Raw genomic sequence first — 22,650 nt, 5'->3', positions numbered from 1 at the left:
CATCGTATATGCACATACAAACACAATCTGTGTGTTTATGCAAGGATTCCCAGCAAAGGATTCCAGCAGTTCTAGCGTCTCTCTATGGCAAGAGGAAGGGTGACTTTGCCTTGTACGGCTTACACTTTATATTGCCTGTATTTTCAAAATAAAGATGTGTCTGGAAATGACTTCTTTTTTTTAAAATTCATTCTTTCTCTTTTTTTATTATGTTATGTTAGTCACCATACAGTATTTCATTAGTTTTTGATGTAGAAATGACTTCTGTAATGAAAACAAAATTGTAATTGAAAATCACCTTAAAAAAGATTTGCAAAAAAGGGAGGGGGTTCACAATGGAATTCCTCTTGAACACTGAACTTCTCCCAGGCATTTAAAAATGGAATTGGTTTTCAGAAATCCAACTTACCCTTCCAGATGCTCTCACAAGAGAAAGCAAGTCATTTGCATCACGGATGGGCAGACAGACAGACATACAACTCCTAACTCACGTAAGAATTGTTAGGTTTTTCCTTTTTCCCACACCGTTGGCCATGGGATCCCTGGACTGAAGGTAAGTGACCGAAATCCCTGAGATTGCATGGACTGAATTTTCCAAATGGCTGACGGTAAGGAATCGGTGTCAACTGATCCATGTAAGTGTGGCCACAAAGCTGGAGGGGGAAAGACTGATAAGGACACTGGGGAGACTCTTGATAACCCCCAATGTCTAAGTCTAACTGTATCTATAGGATTATATCCACAGAGCCATGTCAGTGTTTTTCAATCTTTTTTTCAGTATGACTCTCTAAGGAAACGTTTTGGATTTTTGTTTTAATTGTTACCCCTAACCCCCGATGAAATTTTAATACTACAAATATACCATATATCTGTTTATGTAAGTGGCTCTTTGGAGGGCTACAAACTATTGTAATATCAGGTGGGGGTCTTTTTGTTTGTTTGTTTTTGGTTTTTGTTGTTGTTTTTTTTTTTTTTTGCCTTCCTGCACCAAGAACTGATTTTGCTCCCCTGGGCATGATTTCAGCCCTGTTGAAAAAACACTCTGGGTATGTATGTTATGTGTATATACATTCTATATACACACATATACATACATACATAGAAAACAAAGGACCAGCATATACTTTCTACTTTCTTCATCAATTTCCTGTGTTGTCTCAATTTCTATAATAATCACGTGTTACCTTTAACGGGTGGGGCGGTGTGGAAAAACAGTCTTTTCTCCCCACGTGAATGTATGTGTGTATATGCGTGCGTTTTAGTAATGCCATCTAAGTAAAACCACACACTTAGCTCAAATGCAAAAAAAAAAGGAAAAGAAAAGAAGAAAGTAAATAGGACTTTGAGAATGAATACTAGGCAGGAAAAATGGTTTTGACTAAGATCAGTCATAGTAGTTCTGGTATTTTCCAGCATACCAAGGCTCCCAATGGAGGTGAGAGATGTGCTATGGCTAATATTTTCTTTTCTTGCCATGTTTTTTCCTAGAAATGCCCATGGTATACTACTGGGGACAGGCTTGGAATCCAAGCAGACCATCTGATACACACCACCATGGGTATGCTGAGGGTAAAGGGTCTGAAACCTAGCCTTCCTCCAACCTGAAACCTACCAGGGTGTTGGGGCTTGAAAACTCACAAGAATCAATGGTCTCGAAAGACTCAGATCTGTTCAGAAAGACCTGTGACTATTGAAACGAGTCGCTTTATCCATTAAGGGCAAATAAAGGAAGACTTAGGACAGCCAAGTTGGCAACAAAGAACCATGCCCAGCAGAGGTACAGAGTTGAACGAGAGAAGAAATCAGACATGAAAGAGACAGATGAAACCAGAATGAGTTGGGTAATTCAGGATAAAGGGCTGGCTTCTCAAACCTTCTCACCTAATCCCTGATGGGGTTTATTCTAGCATCAAAGCCATCCAGAGTAGAAAGAGCCCCCAGAGGGACGCCTGGGTGGGTGAGTTGGTTAAGCAGCTGCCTTCAACTCAGGTCATGATTCCAGGGTCCTGGGATTGAGTCCCACATGGGGCTCCTTGTTCAGCACGGAACCTGCTTCTCCCTCTGCCTGCTCTTCCTGACACTCCCCCTGCTTGTGCTCTCTCTCTCTGACAAATAAATAAATAAAATCTTAAAAAAAAGAAGAGCCCCAGAGTAAGAATATATGTGTGTGTACACACACACACACACACACACACACACATAAATATATGTGTGGGTGTGTGTTTCACAAAATAACTCTAATAGTTAGCCTCCCTACATACAATACATCCCGATATCTAGCCTTAGGCTATTCTATTTCATTTTCTTAATGCTGGTTGCAGCCCAGTAAAATGGTGTCATCATCCACAAATGGGTCATTACCACGGATTCAATAGCACACACGTATTCAAGAACCTGACGCCTCTGCTGCTTCCATGCCGTGAATCTCAGCATCCTGTGAGGTGAGCCAGGAGAAGCACCTTCTTCAAGGAAGTGTTGAAGTTGCTAAACTGGACAGAAGAACCCTGATGGGCAAAGCTGAACTTGGCCTGAATCCTGACAGACAATTTCTAAAACAGTTGACGGTGGACCAGTTGATTTGGAAGGCCTTGAAAAAGTAGGTGATTCAACCCTATCCAGACAAAGTAAATCCCTCGGGAGTCTGGGGAAAGGCTCACATTTAAAGTGTGGTACTGGCATAAAAATAGACACACAGGCTGATGGAAAAGAATCAAAGACCTAGAAATAAACCCAAGTATATATGGTCAACTAATATTTGACAGGGGAGCCAAGAACACTCAATGAGGAAGGATAATGTCTTCAATAAATGGCATTGGGAAAACTGAATATTCACATGCAAAAGAGTGGAACTGGATCCCTATCTCATATCATTCACAAAAATTAACTCAAAATGAATTAAAGACTTAAACCTAAGCCCTGAAACTATAACTCCTAGAAGAAACCATAGGGGAAAATCTCCTTGGTGACTTCTTTGGTTATGATACCAAAAGTATGAGCAACAGAAGCAAAACTAAACAGATGGAATGATATCAAACTAAAAAACAAAAAAAAAATCAAAAAATGAAGAAGCAACCTATAGAACAGGAGAAAATATTACAAATCTGATAAGGCATTAATAACCAAATTAAGTAAGAAACTCTTCCAACTCAATAGCAAAAAATCATCATCATCATCTGATTTTTAAATGGGCAGATAACCTGAATAGACATTTTTTCCAAAGAAGACATACAAATGGCCAACAGATCCATGCAAAGCTGCTCAACATCACTTATCATCAGGGACACGCAAATCAAAACCGCAATGAGACATCACCTCACTCCCATTAGAATGGCTATTATCAAAAAGACAAGAGATGATAAGTTCTGGTAGGGACGTGGGAAAAAGGGAATCCTCATGCACCATTGGTGGGAATGTAAATTGGTGCAACCACTGTGGAAAACAGTACGGAGGTTCCTCAAAAAAATTAAAATAGAACTACCCCATGATCCAGCCATTCTACTTCTGGGTGTATATGCAAAGGGGATGAAAATGCCATCTTGAAGAGATATCTGCACCCCCTTGTTCACTGCAGCATTATTCATAGTAGCCAACACATGGAAGCAACCTAAGTGCCTGTCGACAGATGAATGGATAAAGAAAATGTTACACACACACACACGTACACACACTGTGGAATATTACTCAGCCAGAAAAGGAAGGAAATTTGCCATTTGCAACAATGCAGCTAGACCTTGAAGGGCATTATGCTGAGTCAAATCGGTCAGACAGAGAAAGACGAATACTGCGTGACCTCACTTATATGGGGAATCTGAAAACATCCAGCATAGAAGCAGAGAGTAGAATGGGTTTTCTAGGGGTTGGGGGCTGAGGGAAATGGGGCACTGTTGGTCAAAAGATGAAAACTTCTAGTTATAAGATGAATAAGTTTTGGGATCTAGGGCACAGCCTGGTGACTATAGTTAACAACACTGTGTTATATACTTGAAAGTTACTAAGAGAATAAATCTTAAATATGCTCACCCCCAAAGATTCTGTGAGGTGCTGGAGGTGTTAACTACCCTTATTGTGGTATGATAATCGTTTTGCACTACCTCTGTGTGTTAAATCATCACTTTGCACACCTTAAATATACATATTATATATCAATAGAGCTAGAGAAAGCACCTAAAGGTCAGCCTTTCTCACTTCACCCCTTCCTTATAGAGCAAAGTTCATGTGTCCATAGAGCCTTCTTTCAAGTTCTACAACTCCTGGGGGTCAGCACAGGGAGGGGTGAGGGAGATGTGCCATTGGGAGAAACCACAGCCTCAGACCATGAGTGGCCATCATATATGATCAGGCCTTCCACCTTGAAGACCTTGCCAGTGCCTTAGAAGGGAGAATCACCCTCTCTAGCACAGCTTCTGCCAGAGCAGACTACGGCCTAGGGCACCAAACCCAGTCAGGCACCAATTTTTTACAAATAAAGTTTTACTGGATCATCGCCATGTCCATTTATTTATCTATTGTCTACAGAAAAAGTTGGCCAACCCCTAGCTTTCCTTTTTTTTGTTGTTGTTGTGATAGATAGATAGATAGATAGATAGATTAATAGATAGGAAGAAAGAAAGAGAACAAAGTTTATCATTTAACCATTTTTAAGGGAACAGTGTCGGTGTTAAGTACACTTGCACTTTATACAACCACCATCCCCATCCATCTCCAGGACTTTTTCATTCCCGAACCTGAAGCTCTGTGCCCAGTAAACACTAATCCCCATTTCCCCCCCACCAGCCCCCGGCCCCGCCCTTCTACTTTCTGTCTGTGAATTTGCATGCTCTCAGTAACCCAGGTAAGTGAACTCATACAACAGCTGCCCTTTGTGACTGGCTTCCTCTACTTGCCATCCTGCGTTTGAGACTCATCCACTTGAAGCATGTGTCAGAATTTCATTTCTCTTGACGGCTGCATATTATTCCACCAGATAGAGGGGACACATCGCGTAGCCATTCATCCGCCGACGGGCACTTGGGCTGTTCCCACTTCGGGGCTGCTGTGAAGAGTGCTGCCTCCTGCCTAACTCTTGAGTCTCCTCCAGCATCACTTGCCTTGGTCCCTTAGCCACAGAGGCCTTCTGTCACCTTCTGTCGATTCCTCTAATGTACCGTGCCCCCTTCCACCTCTCGGCTGGAGTACTTCCCACGCCCTCCACCTCCACCCCTTCACCCTCTTAACCCCTCCTTGGCCGTCAGTCTAATCATCACTTCTGGGAACTCTCCGTGACCAGACTCTCCCTAGTTCCCCCACTCACCTCCCTGCCAGCTCAACGCGATCAGCTCTATCTGGCCACAAGCTCGGCTGGTGCCCTGAACTGCATCTTCAGAGCCTCTAACACTGTTTGTAATTACTGGACACAATCTTATAATATTTATGGTTATTTGATTAATGTCAGACTTCACGAGACCAAGGCTACGTCTTTGCTTCCCGTTATACCCCCACTGACTAGCGCAGAGCCGAGAACAAACCACATTTCATCAATTCTAAGACATACATATTTTTTCAGTTCCTCTCAGGATGCAGCTTACAAGCAATGTCTCAGATCCACCTGCATATGGTGATGAGAGCTCACGAGACTCTGGCTCGAACAGTGAAGACCCTTGCAGGCAGATGCTACTCTGAACCTCCCAAGGGGTGACTGACAGCAACAGAAGGGGTCAGGTGTGAGTCCCAGAGGGTCCTGGGACCGTGTTGCAAAAGTAACAGATGACAGCCACATGGGCTCTCTATTGCTTGAGACAGGAGGAAGGGAGAAGGTCTGAGATTGGGGCAGGCCTCCTGAGTCCCTCTACATACCTGCCTGGGATGGAGATCCAGCCCCGGATAAATTCCCAAGTCAAAGGTGAATGGGTACAGCTAGGGGGTGGGGTCTAAAAATCCCTGAGAGCCTTTGCAATGTCACAGGAAGCCAGGGCCTCTGCACTTTGTTTCCTACAGGAGCCTGGGTCAGACACGCTGTCTCTGGCTGGCCTCAGCCCCCCACATGGGCCTTCATGTGCTGGAAATGCACTGGAACTCTCCCCACTGCTCCTCCACATCCTAGCTGCAGGATTTCAGAGCCAGGATCCAGGGCTCTGACACATAACAGGCGCCAAACTTAGACTCCCTATTGGTGTCTCCTAGCGAGATTATAAATTATCATTTTATGTTCTACACCTTAATGGCAATTTCGTTCAAGTGTACATATCAAAAACATGCCACCCACTTTGGAAGCCTGTTTAGCATTTCTTCCATTTTTAATACACCGCGAACCTCAAAAGAATGCAAGGGACCCAGGCGACCGTCAGCCTCTGAGGGGTCCTGCAGAGAGCTTCCTCGTCCCTTCCGCTGTCTGGTATGTAGCTACAGATACCGTGTCACCCTCTGCTGGCAGCAAGATCCCCCCCAAACCAGAGCCAGGCACACACTGCACCCTACTTTGATGACGTTCCCCCTGGGTGCCTACAGGCCCACTCTAAGCTTCTGTATGAAGTCCTTTGCTCTGATAGTTTGGTTCCCCACACTCTGTCCCACCCCCAACCCCAAGCAGACCCGGCCATGCCTTTTCATTATAAGCACTAGCATGTCCCTCCACATGCTGCCCAGTACAGCAGCCCCTTGCCGCACGGGGCCATCGCGCACTTAGAGCGCAGGGAGGCTGGATGGAGATGAGCTCGCGGTGTAACATACACACCGGATTTCAAAGCCTTCATACGGAAAAAAGAATGCAAAATGTTTCAGTGTTAATATTTTATACTGATTCTATGTCACAATGGTAATATTTTGCCATATTGGGTTAAATGACACATATTATAAAAATACCACTTGTTTCTTTTCACCTCTTTAACGCGATACTAGAAAACGTGAGGTTAGGTCTGCAGCTCACAGCCCATTTCTAGGGGCAGCACTAAGGTAGAGCTGGCAGGAGCCAGCAAGCTCTCCCTGTCCAAGGGCTAGATGGCAAATGTTTTCGGCTTTGCGGGCCAGACCCAACTCAGCCGTGTGGCAGGAAAGCAGCCACAGACAACGCACACGGGAATGAACTTGATTGCGTTGCAATAAATGCAGATTTGGCCCCTAGGCGATAGTTTACCAACTCCTGCCTGCTTTAGATAATCCATCGCATAAGAAGGGTCATTTCTGGAAAGTGCTATTCATTTTCTCACAGGCCCTCCGTCAAAAGCTACCTTTCATTCAACTGAAGAAAGAAAACACAGGTACATTCGAGGCTCCCTTAACCCAGGGTGGTCCTGGGGCCATGAAGCAGCCCCTGGCAGCCCCCGGGCTCAGCAGCCCCAGGGCACCCACCAAACACACTTACTTGGGCGTGTGGGCCTCATCCACGCGGTGACCCAGCTGGAATTCGTGGGACTTGCTTCGATGCAGGGCCGTGAAACCTGGAATCAAGTGGATCAGCTTCCGGGAGGAGGGTGGTGGGGTCCCCGGAGGCTTCAGCTTGTTCTTCCTCCTCATGGGTGGTGTGCCAGGTGGGGTCACGGTGGTGACGATGTTGGGGGTGCGCGGCGGGGTACGGACGGCATGCCGCTGCCGGGGCGACGGGGGCAGGGAACGGTGGCCTGACTCCAGTGGCGGTGGCGGGCACAGACCGGGGTAGGCATCCACGGTGAGCCTGTCCACGTGGGTGTACACGGGGGCCCCGGGAGAAGGGCTGGCGTGACAGTAATGCTGGACACACTTGGTCTGGACCCTGGGGCTCTGGGAGAGGTGGGTGCGGATCCACGGGGTGGGCTCCGGGGGGCACACAGGGTTGTTCTCCTTCCCCGTCTCTGTGGTGGGCCACTGGATGGTCCAGTCTTGTTTGGAAAGGTTGCCTCCTGAGTTGGAACAAAGGAGCAGAGAGACAACACATAAGACATGAGAAAGCCTGGCAGGTTACATGGTACACACCTTATGGTGTCTGCACATTACAGTGAATACACCTTATAGCGTATGCACATCACACCCTATTCCACGCCGCACTGTGTATGCACGTTACCCCTTATGCACCATACAGTGTATGCACATCACACCCTATCCACGCCGCACTGTGTATGCACATTACCCCTTATGCACCATACAGTGTATGCACATCACACCCTATCCACGCCGCACTGTGTATGCACGTTACCCCTTATGCACCTTACAGCGTATGCACATCACACCCTATTCCACCCCGCACTGTGTATGCACGTTACCCCTTATGCACCTTACAGCGTATGCACATCACACCCTATCCACACCGCACTGTGCATGCACGTTACCCCTTATGCACCATACAGTGTATGCACATCACACCCTATCCACGCCGCACTGTGTATGCACGTTACCCCTTATGCACCTTACAGCGTATGCACATCACACCCTATTCCACCCCGCACTGTGTATGCACGTTACCCCTTATGCACCATACAGTGTATGCACATCACACCCTATCCACGCCGCACTGTGTCTGCACGTTACCCCTTATGCACCTTACAGCGTATGCACATCACACCCTATCCACACCGCACTGTGTATGCACGTTACCCCTTATGCACCTTACAGCATATGCACATCACACCCTATTCCACCCCGCACTGTGTATGCACGTTACCCCTTATGCACCTTACAGCATATGCACATCACACCCTATCCACACCGCACTGTGTATGCACACTACACTGCATACACATTTACATAAATTCATCTCCTCTTGGCCCCTCCAAAAAGAGAATGAAATCTCTTTGCTGACCCTCTCAGCATAATCTCCATTCAACAGCCTTGCCCCCCCCACTCTCCTGTGGCTGTGGAGCCCACAATTCAAATGTCCAGAAAAGCAAAGGAGTAAATTCTCGCTTTTTGAGCTTCCAAGGATCCTACCTCCAGCAGTTTCAAGGTGATTTAAAGGATTTTCAAGGATAACCTTTCCCTTACAAAGCAGTTTTACTAGCGAGCCCCTATTTGAGATACATGAATTCTGTAGAAGTCACGTTCACCCCCAGTCACTCCCTGACCACTTATGCAGCCACTGCATACTTGTCCCAGATCTGCTGTCACTGTGGGCTCGGGCACACCTTCATCCAACACTTTGTGAATTAGCCAGGCACTATGCTCGAGAGAGGCAGAGCAGGGCACACCCAGTCCAGGCTCTCTGGTACCCTAGACTTAACGTTCTGTTGATGGAGAAACACGATAGATAAGAAAACACACTCACAAAAGGATTTTGGAGAAGGATGAGTGCCTGAGTGCTGGGGGCAGGGCTGGGGGGCAGAAGAGACGTGGTAAGAGAATTGGCAATGGTGAATGCGTGCCAGCCACAGAACACTACACAGCCGTGAAAAGGAAGGAACTATGGAGCACACAGCAACCGGGGTGACTTTCCAGACGACTGTGCTGAGCAGACAAAGCCAACCCCAGGTTACATATAAGATTTCATTCACATTCCATTTTTGAAACAACCACATTTTAGAAGTAGAGGATAGATTGGCGGTTGCCAGGATTTAGGGATGGAGGACACAGGCAGGAGGGAGGTGAGTGTGGCCATAAAAGGACAAATGCAAGGGATACTTGTAGTGTTGGAACTGTCCAGTGTCCTCATCACGGTGACTGTGAACTCACCCAGGTGATAAAATTGCACACACACTCACACACACACACACACAGGAGTCATTGTAAAGCTGGGGAAACCTGAACAAGACCACAAGATCAGGAGGTTGCATTGATGTCAATAATCCAGTTGCAATGTTTTACTAGAGTTTTACAAAAAGTTACCAGTTGGGAGAAACTGAGCAAACTGTACAAGGGATCTGTTACGGGCTGAATGCTTCCGCCCTCCAAAATCCTGCCGTTGAAATCCTAACCCCCACGGTGATGGTATTTGGAGGTGGGGCCTTGGGGAGGTGATCCAGTGAAGATGAGGTGTTGCAGGTGGAACTTTCAGGATAGGATTGGTGCCCTTACACGGAGTGGAAGACACAGGAGGTCCAAGGAAAGAAAGGCCATGGGAGACCGCAACGTGGCTGTCTAGACGCCAGGAAGAAGACCCTCAGCAAGAACCGAATCTGGAAGCACCTTGATCTTGGACTTCCAGCCTCCAGCACTCTGAGAAGTAATGTCTGTTGCTTAAGCCCCCCAGTCTGTGGTATATGTTAGAGCAGCCTGGACGGACGGTAACAGGATCGCTCTGTATTACTTCTTACAACTGCAGGCCAATCTACAATTAGCTCAATAAAAATTTCAACTGAAAAAATTAAAAATAAAAGCATTGGGGGAGGGGCTGACTTTAGGTAGAGTGCTCAGCCTCCTAAAGATGTGATATTTAAGCTGGCATCGAGGACAAGAAGGGGATTGCCAAGAACCAAGGACAGAGTATGGCAGGTGTGGGGCGAGGGAAGGAGGATGACAAGGACAAAAGCATACAGGTAGGAAGGGGTTCTTTTTGTTGTTGTTGTTAAGTCTTGCAACAGTTTATTAGGAAAAAAATGGAAGCATTAAAAAAAATCCCTGCTGGGGGCATCTGCATGGCTCCGTCAGGTTAAGCATCTGTCTTCAGCTCAGGTCACTATCCCAGGGCCCTGGGATCGAGTCCCACATCGGGCTCTCTGCTCAGCGGGGAGCCTGCTTCTCCCTCTGCCTGCTGCTTCCCCTGCTTGTGCTCTCTCTGTCTCTCTCTCTCAAATAAATAAATAAATAAATAAATAAATAAATAAATAAATAAAATCTTTTTTAAAAAATAAAGTCCCCACTGTCTGCATGCAAGCTGGGGTTTTCAGCCTTGGTATAAGTTAAACCAAAAAATAAAAATAAAAAATCCAATCATGAATGAACATTTTTCACTCCTTTGCCATACTGGAAGGGCAAATATCAATGTGGTCTACGAGCGCAGACTCCGTGCTAAGAGATATAAAAGTGTAAGGGTCAATAATACCAAGTAGACAGGTTCGGAAACCATCTAAGTTACGGTAGGCACTTTCCTAAGTCCCTTTTCAGGGTGCCTTTTCAAAGGCAGCGTGCCCGAGGCATGGTGACAATGGGGTGAGTGTCTCAAGGAGAGGCCAAAGGGACAGGCAAGGGACAGGCCACCAGGGCCATAGGCCAAACTGCAGTGTGGATTTGATGCCAAGGTCAGTGGGAAGCCAGTGAGAGTTTTGATACAAAGTTCCCTTCTCAAAGACCTTTTGGACAATGAGAGCCCGTGAGGGGTTTTGCAGGGCTCCAGGCGAGAGATGACGCTGGTCCCCACGTGGGTGGTGGCAGCAAAGACAGAGAGAAGTCAGTGGGGATCGCCGCACGACACAGCAGGACCTGGCGGAAGGCGATCGAGTGGGCCCCCCCATCACGGGCCAAGGAGGCGACAAGGGGCAGAAACGAATTCCAGCTCGCGGCCGACTAGCAATAACCATGATAATTACTATAAGGACCATAACAAGAGCTAATTTATAGAACATTTGACAGTTTACAAAGTGCTTTCATGAACACTGACTCACTGCCTCATTTTTAATTAAAACTACTCATTTGGTTATTATATATTCATTACAGAAAAATTAGAAAACTCAGATAAGGAGAAAGGCAATGTTGGTCCAAAGCCTAACCACCATCCCATTAATGTTTGGCTGTGGAGCCTGCCAGATGGTTTTCTGTGCATCTTTCAAAGAAACGCCATAAGATCTTGTTTAACGACTTGTCATCTGCTTTCTTCATTTGTTATATTAGGATCGCTTTACATCTTATCTAAGTTTTGTGCCTCTGTGTGCAAAGGGCCGTTTTGATCTCTACTTTGTAGATACGGAGGTGGATGTGCAGAGGTGAAGGTGTGCCCAAGGTCACACCAGACAGGGGAGATGGCAGCTTGGGACTCAAACCCAGGGCCTGGGCCACCTCCACAACCAGGGCCCAGGGGCATCTGAGACAGAGGCCTGGGACTCTACCAAGGACCCCAGGCCATCAGGGACGAGCCAAATGGGAATAGAAACTGGAGCGAGGTCTCATTTCGGACATGGGTCTCCCTTTTCCCTTCTCCCAGACTTTGCCAGAACATTCTACCAAAGTCACCATCACTATGGTGGTGTATAAATCTCAAATTTAGACAAACATGTTATTAACCCTGTGACTCAGAGCCAGCTCGGGAGTCTTACGACTTGGCCCTCTGTCTGGCTACCCACTTACTGGCTGTGTGGCCTTGGGCACTCATCTGACCCCTCTGAGTCTGCTTTATCACCTGTGAAATGGGACAATAGGGCCTGCCCCAGGGGAACGATAGGAGGATAGATGCAATAGCAGGAGTGATGTGCTTACTTAGCCCAGCACCTGACACAGGCAGGAACTCCATACACATGAGCTATGCATGCTGGGATTCTCAAGCCTGCCGTGATATGACGTTATCGCCCCTTTAAAGAATGTGCCCTCATGCTGAGAAGTGAACATGCGGCAGATGCGACCCCCACCCTGTGTGTCTCCCCAAAGCTGATGCTTGGAGGTGCTGAAGAGCTCTGAGAGCTGGGGGCAGACAAAATCCAGCCCGGATCAGCGTCTCCATCACCCGGCAAGCTATGGATTGGTGTATTTGCTCAGGAAATACAAACTCATTGTCAAACTAACCTAACTAAGACATGGATAAGGGAGTAAACCTATTTTTTAAGTTATCTTAATCATACACTGCACTCTAAGGCCACAGAGAAGTATTGTGGGCATCGTTGCTATAGCTCTTGTCCCCACCCCTCAGGAACTGGAAAAAATATATGGGATTGGGACACGGAGAGATCTGGCTTACAACTCTGATACCACCACCATTGATAGAAATCTGTGACCCTGGGTAAGTCACTTGACCTCTCTGAGCCTCAGCCTTGGGATCTGTAAAATGAGAACGATCATGGTTCCCTTGGGGGGAACAGTGAGGATGAAATGCATTCATTCATCCATCTGAGTATTTTACAAATATTTGGATACTTCTCATATACCAGGCACTGTTCAAGGCACTGGGATAAAGCAATGAATTAAAAAAAAAAGACCAAGGTCCCTCACATGTCTTCACAGAGCACATGCTCTTAGTGGCAAAACAGAATAAAAGGGGAATGAACAAATAAATGATATAAATATTATCTATTAGATGCCATATAAAATATATTCTCTGTAACATATCAGTGGTAATAAGCTACTATGGAGGAAGAAAAGTGGGCACAGGTGCTGGGGGACAAGGGGGAGGAGGTGACAATGGACACAAGCAAATACCAGAGTGAGCGTAGACTACGTTAATGAGATAAAATGAGTCAGGCCAACGGCACAGAGCCTGGACCACCACATGCTGCAGACCAATGGGCAGATGACTGAGGGGGACGAAGACATCTATTCTGGATGCCGGGGACTCATCCAGTTTGCTTCTGAGGCACTCGCTGTGCCCGCCCCTGGGGTTGGGTGTGTGTCTCTCTCCTGCCTTCAAGATGCTCACCGTCTGGTGTGGAGACTCACAACGAAACAAGCACTCACTACAATTCCGCTCCTAGGTATCAGCCCAAAGGAAGTGAACACAGGCACTCGAATGCTTGGATGTGAATGTTCCCAGCGGCTGTGGGCACACCAGGCAAAAGGTAGAATCAAGGCCAATGTCTGTTGATGATGGATGGATATACCAAATGTGGCATGTCTCTACAATGGAATATTATTCTGCCATAAAAAAGAACGAACTGCTGACGCGTGCTACAATGGGACGCACCTCAAACGTATTATGCTAAGTGAAAGAAGCCACACGTGAAAAATCATTGCATGTGATCCCATTTACGAAGTGTCCGGGATAGGAAACTCTCTAGAGACAGCAAGCAGATTCGTGGCTGCCAGAGGCTGGGGGGATGGGGGAGGGGGGAATGGGGAGCAACTGTTTCATGGGTACAGGGTTTCCTTTTGGGGTGATAAAAGTGTTCAGGAACTGAGCAGAGGCAGTGGTTGCACCATATTGTGAATGCGCTAAATGCCACGGAGCTGTTCCCTTTAAAATGGCCATTGTTCTGAGCTTCACCTCGATGAAATAAATAAGTACCCACAATGTGGAACAGGGAATCTGATGTCAGAGACAGCGCAGGTGTGTGAGAGCAGAGGCCAGCAACCCGGCTCCCAGGGGAAGGGTAGGGAAAGGCATCCTGGAGGAGGTGGCGTCGATGCCCAGACCTTGAGGCTGAAGGAGAATTCACCAGGAAAGCAATGGAGTCAAGAGTGGAGGAAGAAGGATGGAGACGGGACAGCAGGGTCAAGGCCAGGAGATGATGGGACAGGTTGAGTACAGAGGACTACAAGGAGCTCGGTGTGGCTGGAGCTATATGGAGGGAGGAAGCAATTCAGGCTGAGGCTGGAAAGCAAGGTGAAGGAGGACCATCCGGGGACTTGCTCTCCTAAGTGCAGGAGGATATTGAGGGGGGGGCAACATGACTGATCCCCTGTGGCTAGCCTCCCAAAAGGAGGTGGTCTCCTGCGGAGCTCCTTCAAACCTACAGTAGCCAAGGGCTCATGGCCCTCAAACTGGGGAACAGGCAGGGCTGAAGGTCTGCTCTGCCATATCATGCAGCTGTAAGCTCAAGCCTGGGACCCTAGCCCTGTGGTCATGCCAGGGGAGGGACCGGCACTTCCCCCAACTGTAACTGATTGCAGCCAAGTTCCTGCCTGGCCATACTGCCATATCCACAAGACTTGGGCCCTCAAACCCCTGCTCATGCCAAGGGAAGGACTGGATCTCCCAACAGGCAAATGCTGAGAAGTGGTTTGGGGCTGGAGGCCAAGGTTCTGCCATTCACATCATTGTTATAACCCAGCCCCTGATTACACCAGGGCAGGGCTGGTGCTTCCCTCATCATGTGGCTTAAAAAATCACATAGCCCATGGGGTCCATTTGCCAGCAAGTCTGTTGGAGCCCAGTGTGCTGGCTCTGTCCCTTTGTGATGAAAGTGGGCACAGACTGTGTGGCCAACCATGCTTTTTTTTTTTAATTCCAGCATAGTTAACATATAGTGTTATATTAGGTTTGGGTGTACAACATAGTGATAAAACATTTCCATACATCACCCCATGCTCATCACCACCTCCTTCCTCCCCATCACCTATTCCCCCATGCCCTCACCCACCTCCCCTCTGGTAACCATCAGTGTGTTCTCTAGAGTTGAAGAGTCTGTTTCTTGGTTTCTCTCTCTCTCTCATTTCCCTTGCTCATTTTTTTTTGTGTTTTCAATTTCACATATGAGTGAAATCATATGGTATTTGTCTTTCTCTGATTGACTTATTTCAATTAACATGATACTCTCTAGCTCCATTCATGTCATCACAAGTGGCAAGATTTCATTCTTTTTTATGGCTGAGTAATATTCCTCCGTGTGTGTGTGTGTGTGTGTGTGTGTGTGTGTGTCACAACTTCTTTATCCATTCGTCAATTGATGGACATCTGGGCTGCTTCCATATCTTGGCTATTGTAAATAATGCTGCAGTAAACAGGGATGCACTTATCTCTTTGAATTAGTGTTTTTGTGTTCATTGGATAAATTCCCAGTACTGCAATTGTTGGATCATAGGGCAGTTTTATTTTTTAACTTTTTGAGGCACCTCCATACTGTTTTCCACAGTGGCTGCACCAGTTTGCATTCCCACCAACAGTGCAAGAGGGTTCCTTTTTCTCCACATCCTCGCCAACACCTGTTGTTTCTTGTGGCTGTTGATTTTAGCCATTCTGGCAGGTATGAGGTGATATCTCATTGTAGTTTTGATTTTCTTTTCCCTGATGGTAAGTGAGGATGAGCATCTTTTCACGTGTAGGCATCCATTCTTGTTGCTCAACAGGACACACAGTGTGTAGGGAGGGGACACGATCAGATGAGTGTGGAGGAAAGCTGTATCTGGCCGGAGCATGGAGAAAGGATCAGACAGGTCAAAAGCAGCAGCAAGCCCAGCCTGAGGCCACTGAAGGCATGTGGATGGGAGATGAGAGGACCTGGGGCAGGGTTGTGGCAGCAAAGATGGAGAGAACGGGACTGACAGGGCAGAAGCAGAGGAGAAAAAAAACAGCTAACATTTACTGAGAACTTACTATTTCCTGACACTGATGTGTAATTTACATGTAAAAAATTATACAGCTGCACAACAATCCTGGTAGTAGGCGAACATCACTCTATTTTATAGATGAGGAAATTGAGGCACAGAGATACAAAATGACTTGTTCAAGACCACACAGCTGGGAGGACAGCTGGGGTTGCAGTTCCCATCCTTAGGAATGACACTAAGCCAAGGTTGACCTCCTGATCTCCAGCCTGGGTCACACGGTGGCTCACGGCACTGATCACAGTGAGAGGAGACACAGGAGGAGACTGAGCACAAAGGAGGTGGAGAGCTCAGGGTCACACAGGCTGAGCCCGAGGTTCCTAAAGGACATCAAGCAGGAGATGCCCGGGATACAGGAGAACTTCCCCCATAGCTCCTTCCTCTCCCTGGGAGTCCTGAGATCAGTCCTCAGGAAGAAGTTATTTTTCTAGACTGAGAAAATGGTGCTTGAGATCCTAAAACCTCCCGAGTCTATCCAAGAGTCACCTCTGTCTCCTCTCCCATTTGGATCCCTGAGTCTCCAGAGCAGACATCCAACCCATGGCCCTAAATTACAGGTCAGGGAGGGGGAGGTAAGGAGCACATCACCCACTGCCTGGCTCCCTCAGAAGGAAGAGAGACAGCTCTGTGTGTGGAAGACTCGCTTTCTGAACAGAAAGAACAAGAATTGATTCTAAGCAAACATCGAGCAAGGAAGCAGCAGTTTTCATATGCACCAAACACCTGAACTTTGCAACATGATGCTTAGAAGTTAACTTGCTCTGACCTTGCCTCTCTGTGACTCAGCTGCTTCAAATGTAAAACAGGAGTCACAGCAGAGCTTTCCCCCAGGACTGTTCTGAAGATTAAATAAGACAATGCAAGGAGAGCAGTTAGCGTATCTTTGGCACGCAGCCAATGTTGCATAAATGTTCATGTAAAATGGGAATAAAAGCATCAATTTCACACGATACCGGGGAGGATTAAATGAGATAAGCATATAGAACGACTCGCATTCAGTGACTACATCCCTGACCTTGCCCTATAGAAAGCAAACCCATGAAGCAAGAGCCAATGAATGAGTCCTTACTGCAGTTACACCGTATCCACCAAAAAGACATACCGAAGTCCTAACCCTCAGGACCCATGAATGGGACCTTATTTGCTAAAAGGTTCTTCGCAGATGTAATCAAGTTAAGATGAGGGAACCCCGGATGAGGGTATGGGGTTGCTAAATGCAATGATTGGTGTCCTTATAAGAAAAGGAGGACCCAAAGGAGAGACCATGTGAAGACAGAGGCAGAGAGTAAAGAAATGCAGATACTAACCAAGGAACGCCAGAGATCACCCGCAAGCCCCAGGAGCTAGGGGAGAGGCCTGGCACACCTTCTGGCCCAGAGCCTTCTGATGGAGCCTTGCCCTGCCCGGCCCGTATGTTGGTTTGAAACATGGAGCCCCCAGAACTGTGAGAAAATACATTTCTGCTGTTTAAACCTACTTTGTGGTGACTTTGTTGGAGCAGCCCTAGGACATGAAGACAGCCCTCAGCCAGGAGCCAAGGACACTTACAGACTACAGGCTGGGGAGTCACGACATGAAAGTTAGCATTTGGACGGCACCCGCCAGGCTCAGGGGAATCAGTGCTCATCTTACCAGCCCTGCAAGATAGGTGTTAGTGACCCATTTTCTAAATGAGCTCTGGGTGAGTGACAGGATGGGGCTAACGTCCCATAGTGGGTAATGAACCTATACCTTCCTCTTCCCTCTTTGTCACACCGCGTCCTGCCATTGAGCTGGGACCCACTGCCCATGCCCACCACCGCCAAAGCCTAAAAGTTCCTACACACACACACACACACACACACACACACACACACACCCCTACCCCCACCAGGTTCAAGGAAGCATCGAGGTGCCCCCCCCCCAAGAATTCTTGCCCTAAAGTTGTTTTAAGTCTAAGAGATGAAAAGAGAGTGTACACAGCTTTACCCCTGCCAGATTCCCCTCTCCATCAATTACTCTTCCTCTCTACCCCTACATTTCAAAATCAGAAGTTTGGGGATGAAGAAGCCAAGTGCCTCATTTCATTATCCAAATTGCCAGCTGCTCCATTGACAGGGATTCGGCTTCTCTCTGCTGAGGCCTTAGAAGTGCTTTCACTGATGGGCTGTATTATATCAACTCTTCCCTCTCTCTTTTGATCCTCTTTTTAATAAAGTCTGAGGGAAAAAGGTAATTTTTCATTTTAAATAGGGAAGGTGTGGTACCAAGGTGCTCTGGGGGTTATTAATCGTGGCTCTTGCTATCTTGTCATCCGTTTCTGGAAAATCATTTTATTTCAAGTCTTGAAATGGGCGGGGAGAAGGGAATAGGTTTTAAGAAATGAAAGGTCTGAGGATTGATTAAAGACATTTCAAGGTGTAAGGGTTTTTCTTTTGACATTCTCCGATAAGGGACTAAGAGAAATAAAAGCCATTCTCAAGGGAGAAAATTATTTCAGAAAGTCTAGGCAAGTGTCTAACTTCTTTGTCCCTTCCCATTAAAATTTCATAAACAGGCAAACGTGCGACTTCGAACTTGTCTGAATTTCCAAGCCAGCATCAGAATGCAGAGATGCTTTAGCCCGTCAGAGGCAGAGCGGAAAATCTGAAATTTCAGCATCACTGCTGCTTGTAATTTTCGTGACTATGTCAAAGCAGTTGTTAGTTGAATCCTTACAACTTCTTAAGAGAAATACAACTTTCAGATGTTGGCTGAATAGATTAGATTGAAGTCATTGGGGGAACAGCCAAAAAGTTTTTACTTTAATCTTCCTAAGTTTGTGGCAAGAAACAAAACTTTTAGATGTTGGTTGAAAATGTTTCACTGGAGTCATTGGTAAAGGAAAAAAAGTAACAACAATCATTATTCACACTAATGACAGTTACTATTTATTGAGCACTATGTGTCAGATAGTGTTCTAAGTATTTTATATGCATAACTTCACATTATCCTCATTAGACCCGGGGAAGAAAATTCTGCTCTTGTCTCCATTTCACAGTGGAGGAAGTGGAAAATGATCTGAGAGATGGAGTTGCCCAAGATCACACAGCTAGTAAGCGGCAGAGTGGGATTTCCAGTCCAGGTCTGCATCCCTCACCTTCATGGCTTTCGATGACACCCTCCAGAAATGAGAACACCATCCAGAAAGCCCTCGAAAGGTGGAACCATTTTACACAGACCTTCCAGATCAGCACCGGGAGCAATGCTGTCTCACCCTCCAAAAATCAAATACAACACTTGTTTTAGGCACAATTCCTTAAAGAGGGAAACCTGAAATCCAGGAAGAATTTCAAGTTTCTAGTAATACTTCCAAAAAGAAGCAAATAAGGACAAAGGAAAAACACAGTTGCCAAAGCAATTCAACACTGGCAAGAATCTTAATCTAAGACCTCATTAATGAGCTTGGCATCTGGCCAAGCCGTGGGCCCCGCTGGGCACTGTTCTCCCCAACACTGGCGTCCCCAAGTAGAAAGAAACAAATGCACTGACTCCAGCCCGTGCAGGTCATTTAGGAGAATGCATGGGGCTGGGAGCTCGGGCTCTGACCCAGTAATGCTTCTCAGGCCCTGCTCTCTACAGCATGTGCAAGTTTATTACCCACCAAAAGATCCAGCGAGGTCAACCTTCAGTCATGAAGTTCAAGGGAGCTTTCCTGCTCTAACAAAGTTCTTTTTTTCCCTAAAACCAGGGCGCACTTCACATGAACCATTTTAAAGTACAGAATTCAATGGCATTTGGTACATTTCACAATGTTGGCTCTATCAATTCCAAAAGTTTGTCATCACCCCAAAAGAGAATCCCATGCCCATGAAGCAGCCAGTCCTCCTCCCCGCCCCCCTTCTCCCAGCCCCTGCCAACCATTAATCTGTCTTCTGTCTGTCTGTCTGGATTTACCAGTTCTGGCTCTTTCATATAAATGGAGCCATACGATACATGATCTTGCGTGACTGGCTTCTTCCACTTCGCACAGTATTTTCAAGGTTCATCCATGGTGTAGCGTGTATTGGAATCTTATTCCTTTTTGTGGCTGAATAATATTCCATTGTAAGGCTAGACCACATATCATTTAACTGTTCACCAGCTGATGGACATTTATTGGCTTTTGGCTATTAGGAACCGTGCTGCTATGAACATCTGCATTACAAGTATTTGTCTGAACAGCTGCTTTTCAGTTTTTTGGAGGATATGCCAGGAGTGGAGTTGGCGGGGTCTTGTGGTAATTCTCTGTTTAACCTTCTGAGAAACCACCAAACTTTTCTACAGCAACTATACCATTTCACATTCCCACTAGCAATGTACAAGGGCTCTGATATCAGCACATCCTTGGCAACTCTTGTTATTTTTCCTTGATGATGATGATGGCTATTCCAGTGAGCATTTAACAAAGCACTTTTCATAATGGCCATAGCTGACATTCACCGAGCACTCATTGTGACCATTGTGACCCTCTCATCCTCATGCCTTTTTGCATTTAATTCTCTTCAACAACGCTGTGAGGTTGGTGAGGAAATCGGGGCTTGGAAAAGTTGAAACACTTGCCCAAGGCCAAGATCTAAACTCTGGCAGTCTGACCCCAGAGCACGTTCTCTTGGCTGCTACATGACATACGGCACATCTGAATTAATCGTCACAGCCACGTGGGGGAAGGTGTATTATCAGCCCCATCTTTCGGATGGAGAAACTGAGTCTCAGAGAAGAGCAGGGACTTTCCCTATACCCACCCATCTAAAAAGTTCCAGGTCTATCCCACTCCAGACCCCATGGTGTTTTGCCTCCACTTTGACAATATTCAGTGTTTTCATTGTCAAGAACAATTAAAATTGTGACTGGGCTGCTTCCTGCCTCTAGAATGAACAGAGCAACTGTGACCATCTGATGGGCATTTTATTTATTTATTTATTTATTTATTTATTTACTTACTTACTTATTAGATTTTATTTATTCATTCGACAGAGAGAGAGACAGCCAGCAAGAGAGGGAACACAAGCAGGGGGAGTGGGAGAGGAAGAAGCAGGCTCCTAGCAGAGGAGCCTGATGTGGGGCTCGATCCCAGAACACCAGGATCATGCCCTGAGCCAAAGGCAGACGCTTAATGACTGAGCCACCCAGGCGCCCCCCCTGATGGGCATTTTAAACTGAAAACAAGCCCTCCTGGTTAATATCACAGTTAGAATCTACATGGAGAATTTTGCAATAAAACACATCCCAGAGAATCTTGTGGTTAGGGAGTTTGGTAGAGCAGTGAGCAGCAAGTCCTGTAAGTGTTGAAGCCCCAATTCACACGAGTCCAGATTTAGGGGCTCAAGGAGAGAGGGAGTATTCTTCAGGGTACCATCGTCAACATCCACGCTGTTGGTAGGAACGGGGTCTGGCACTGGATGTTGCAGTCTCATTGGAACTGTGGTTCTGAACCTCACTGACTGTCCGCATCACAAGGCAGCTCTAAACAGCCCGACGTGGACGGCGAGCCCAGGAGACTGCAGAGTGCACCAGACCAACCTCAGGATTCCTGGGAATCCACACAGGCTCAGGCATGCCCCCCCCAATGCCCAGCGCTCATCATCGTCAGTCACCACCTCCAGCCTCCTTCTCCCTGTCTTTCCTTCCTCCCGTTCCATGTTGTCACACCCTCCCCACTCAGTGGGATTATTTTGTTATAAAGTCAATTCTTGTTATTCATGGTTATCACGTTCTGCAAAGATGCCACAAACACTGAACCTTTGTTCCTCATGGAAATAGGAGGTTAGGTTCCTACAAGCCTCTGTCCCATTTTTGTCAATAGATCCGTAGGTCATCTTGTTTTATGTGGATTTTTGTTTAAAGACACTTGTTTAATATAGATGGTTGATTCATTAACAGCAAACTCGTGGCCAGCAGCGCTACCCCTTGTGATATGAAGCTCGAACAAAACTTATGTAACATTGTATTTTTCTCCATAAGGCAAATGGCAGCCTTCTTGTGCTCAGGAACACCAGACAGCCCCTCAGCCCCGTGCTCAGGGGTCATCTTAAACAGTGAAATCACCAACCAAAAAAAACAAAGAAACTGTGAAAAACGTGGCACTAAATTCAAGACCCCCAAAAGGACTCGTGTCAGTACTATGAAAGCCGAAACAAGAAGGCAGAATGTCACCCTGTTGGACCTCAGCTGAGGACGTTAAGCATCAGATGACTTAAATTTTTCACCAATCTGCACATGCGAGTATTGATTTGGGGAGCAGGGTTACAAACACATTTTAGCAAGTAGGAGAATTTGCAAATGTGGAATTCAAGAATGATGAGGATTGACTGGATTTATCAGTTTATTTGTCATCTGTCTTCACCGCTAAAATACAAGGTCTGGGAAGGCAGGGACCCAGGCTTTCTTACCCCTGTATTTGCTCAGCACCAAGCACAGTGCCTGGCAATAAACTAATACAGATATATATTTTTTTTACAACATATATGTATATCAAATCATCACATGGTACACTTTAAACCTATGCAATGTTATTTGTCAATTATAGTTCAATGAAGCTAGAAACAAACTTAATAAATACAGATGTTTTGTCATGGGGCATAAATGATA

At 46.4% G+C, this 22,650-nt stretch overlaps 1 protein-coding gene across 1 annotated transcript in view; it reads right to left on the bottom strand.

Annotated features, from left to right (window-relative positions):
- KSR2 (kinase suppressor of ras 2) overlaps positions 1-22,650 on the bottom strand; it is a 388,766-nt gene that overhangs the window by 224,142 nt on the left and 141,974 nt on the right. The window contains 1 exon segment of the mRNA XM_026514966.4: positions 7,337-7,850. Within this exon segment, the coding sequence (XP_026370751.1) occupies positions 7,337-7,850 (514 nt within the window).

The sequence above is a fragment of the Ursus arctos genome, unplaced genomic scaffold, assembly GCF_023065955.2.
Source record: "Ursus arctos isolate Adak ecotype North America unplaced genomic scaffold, UrsArc2.0 scaffold_34, whole genome shotgun sequence".
Classification (NCBI taxonomy): Eukaryota; Metazoa; Chordata; class Mammalia; order Carnivora; family Ursidae; genus Ursus; species Ursus arctos.
The sequence above is the reverse complement of the archived record's forward strand: the minus strand, read 5'-3'. Positions and strand labels throughout refer to the sequence as shown.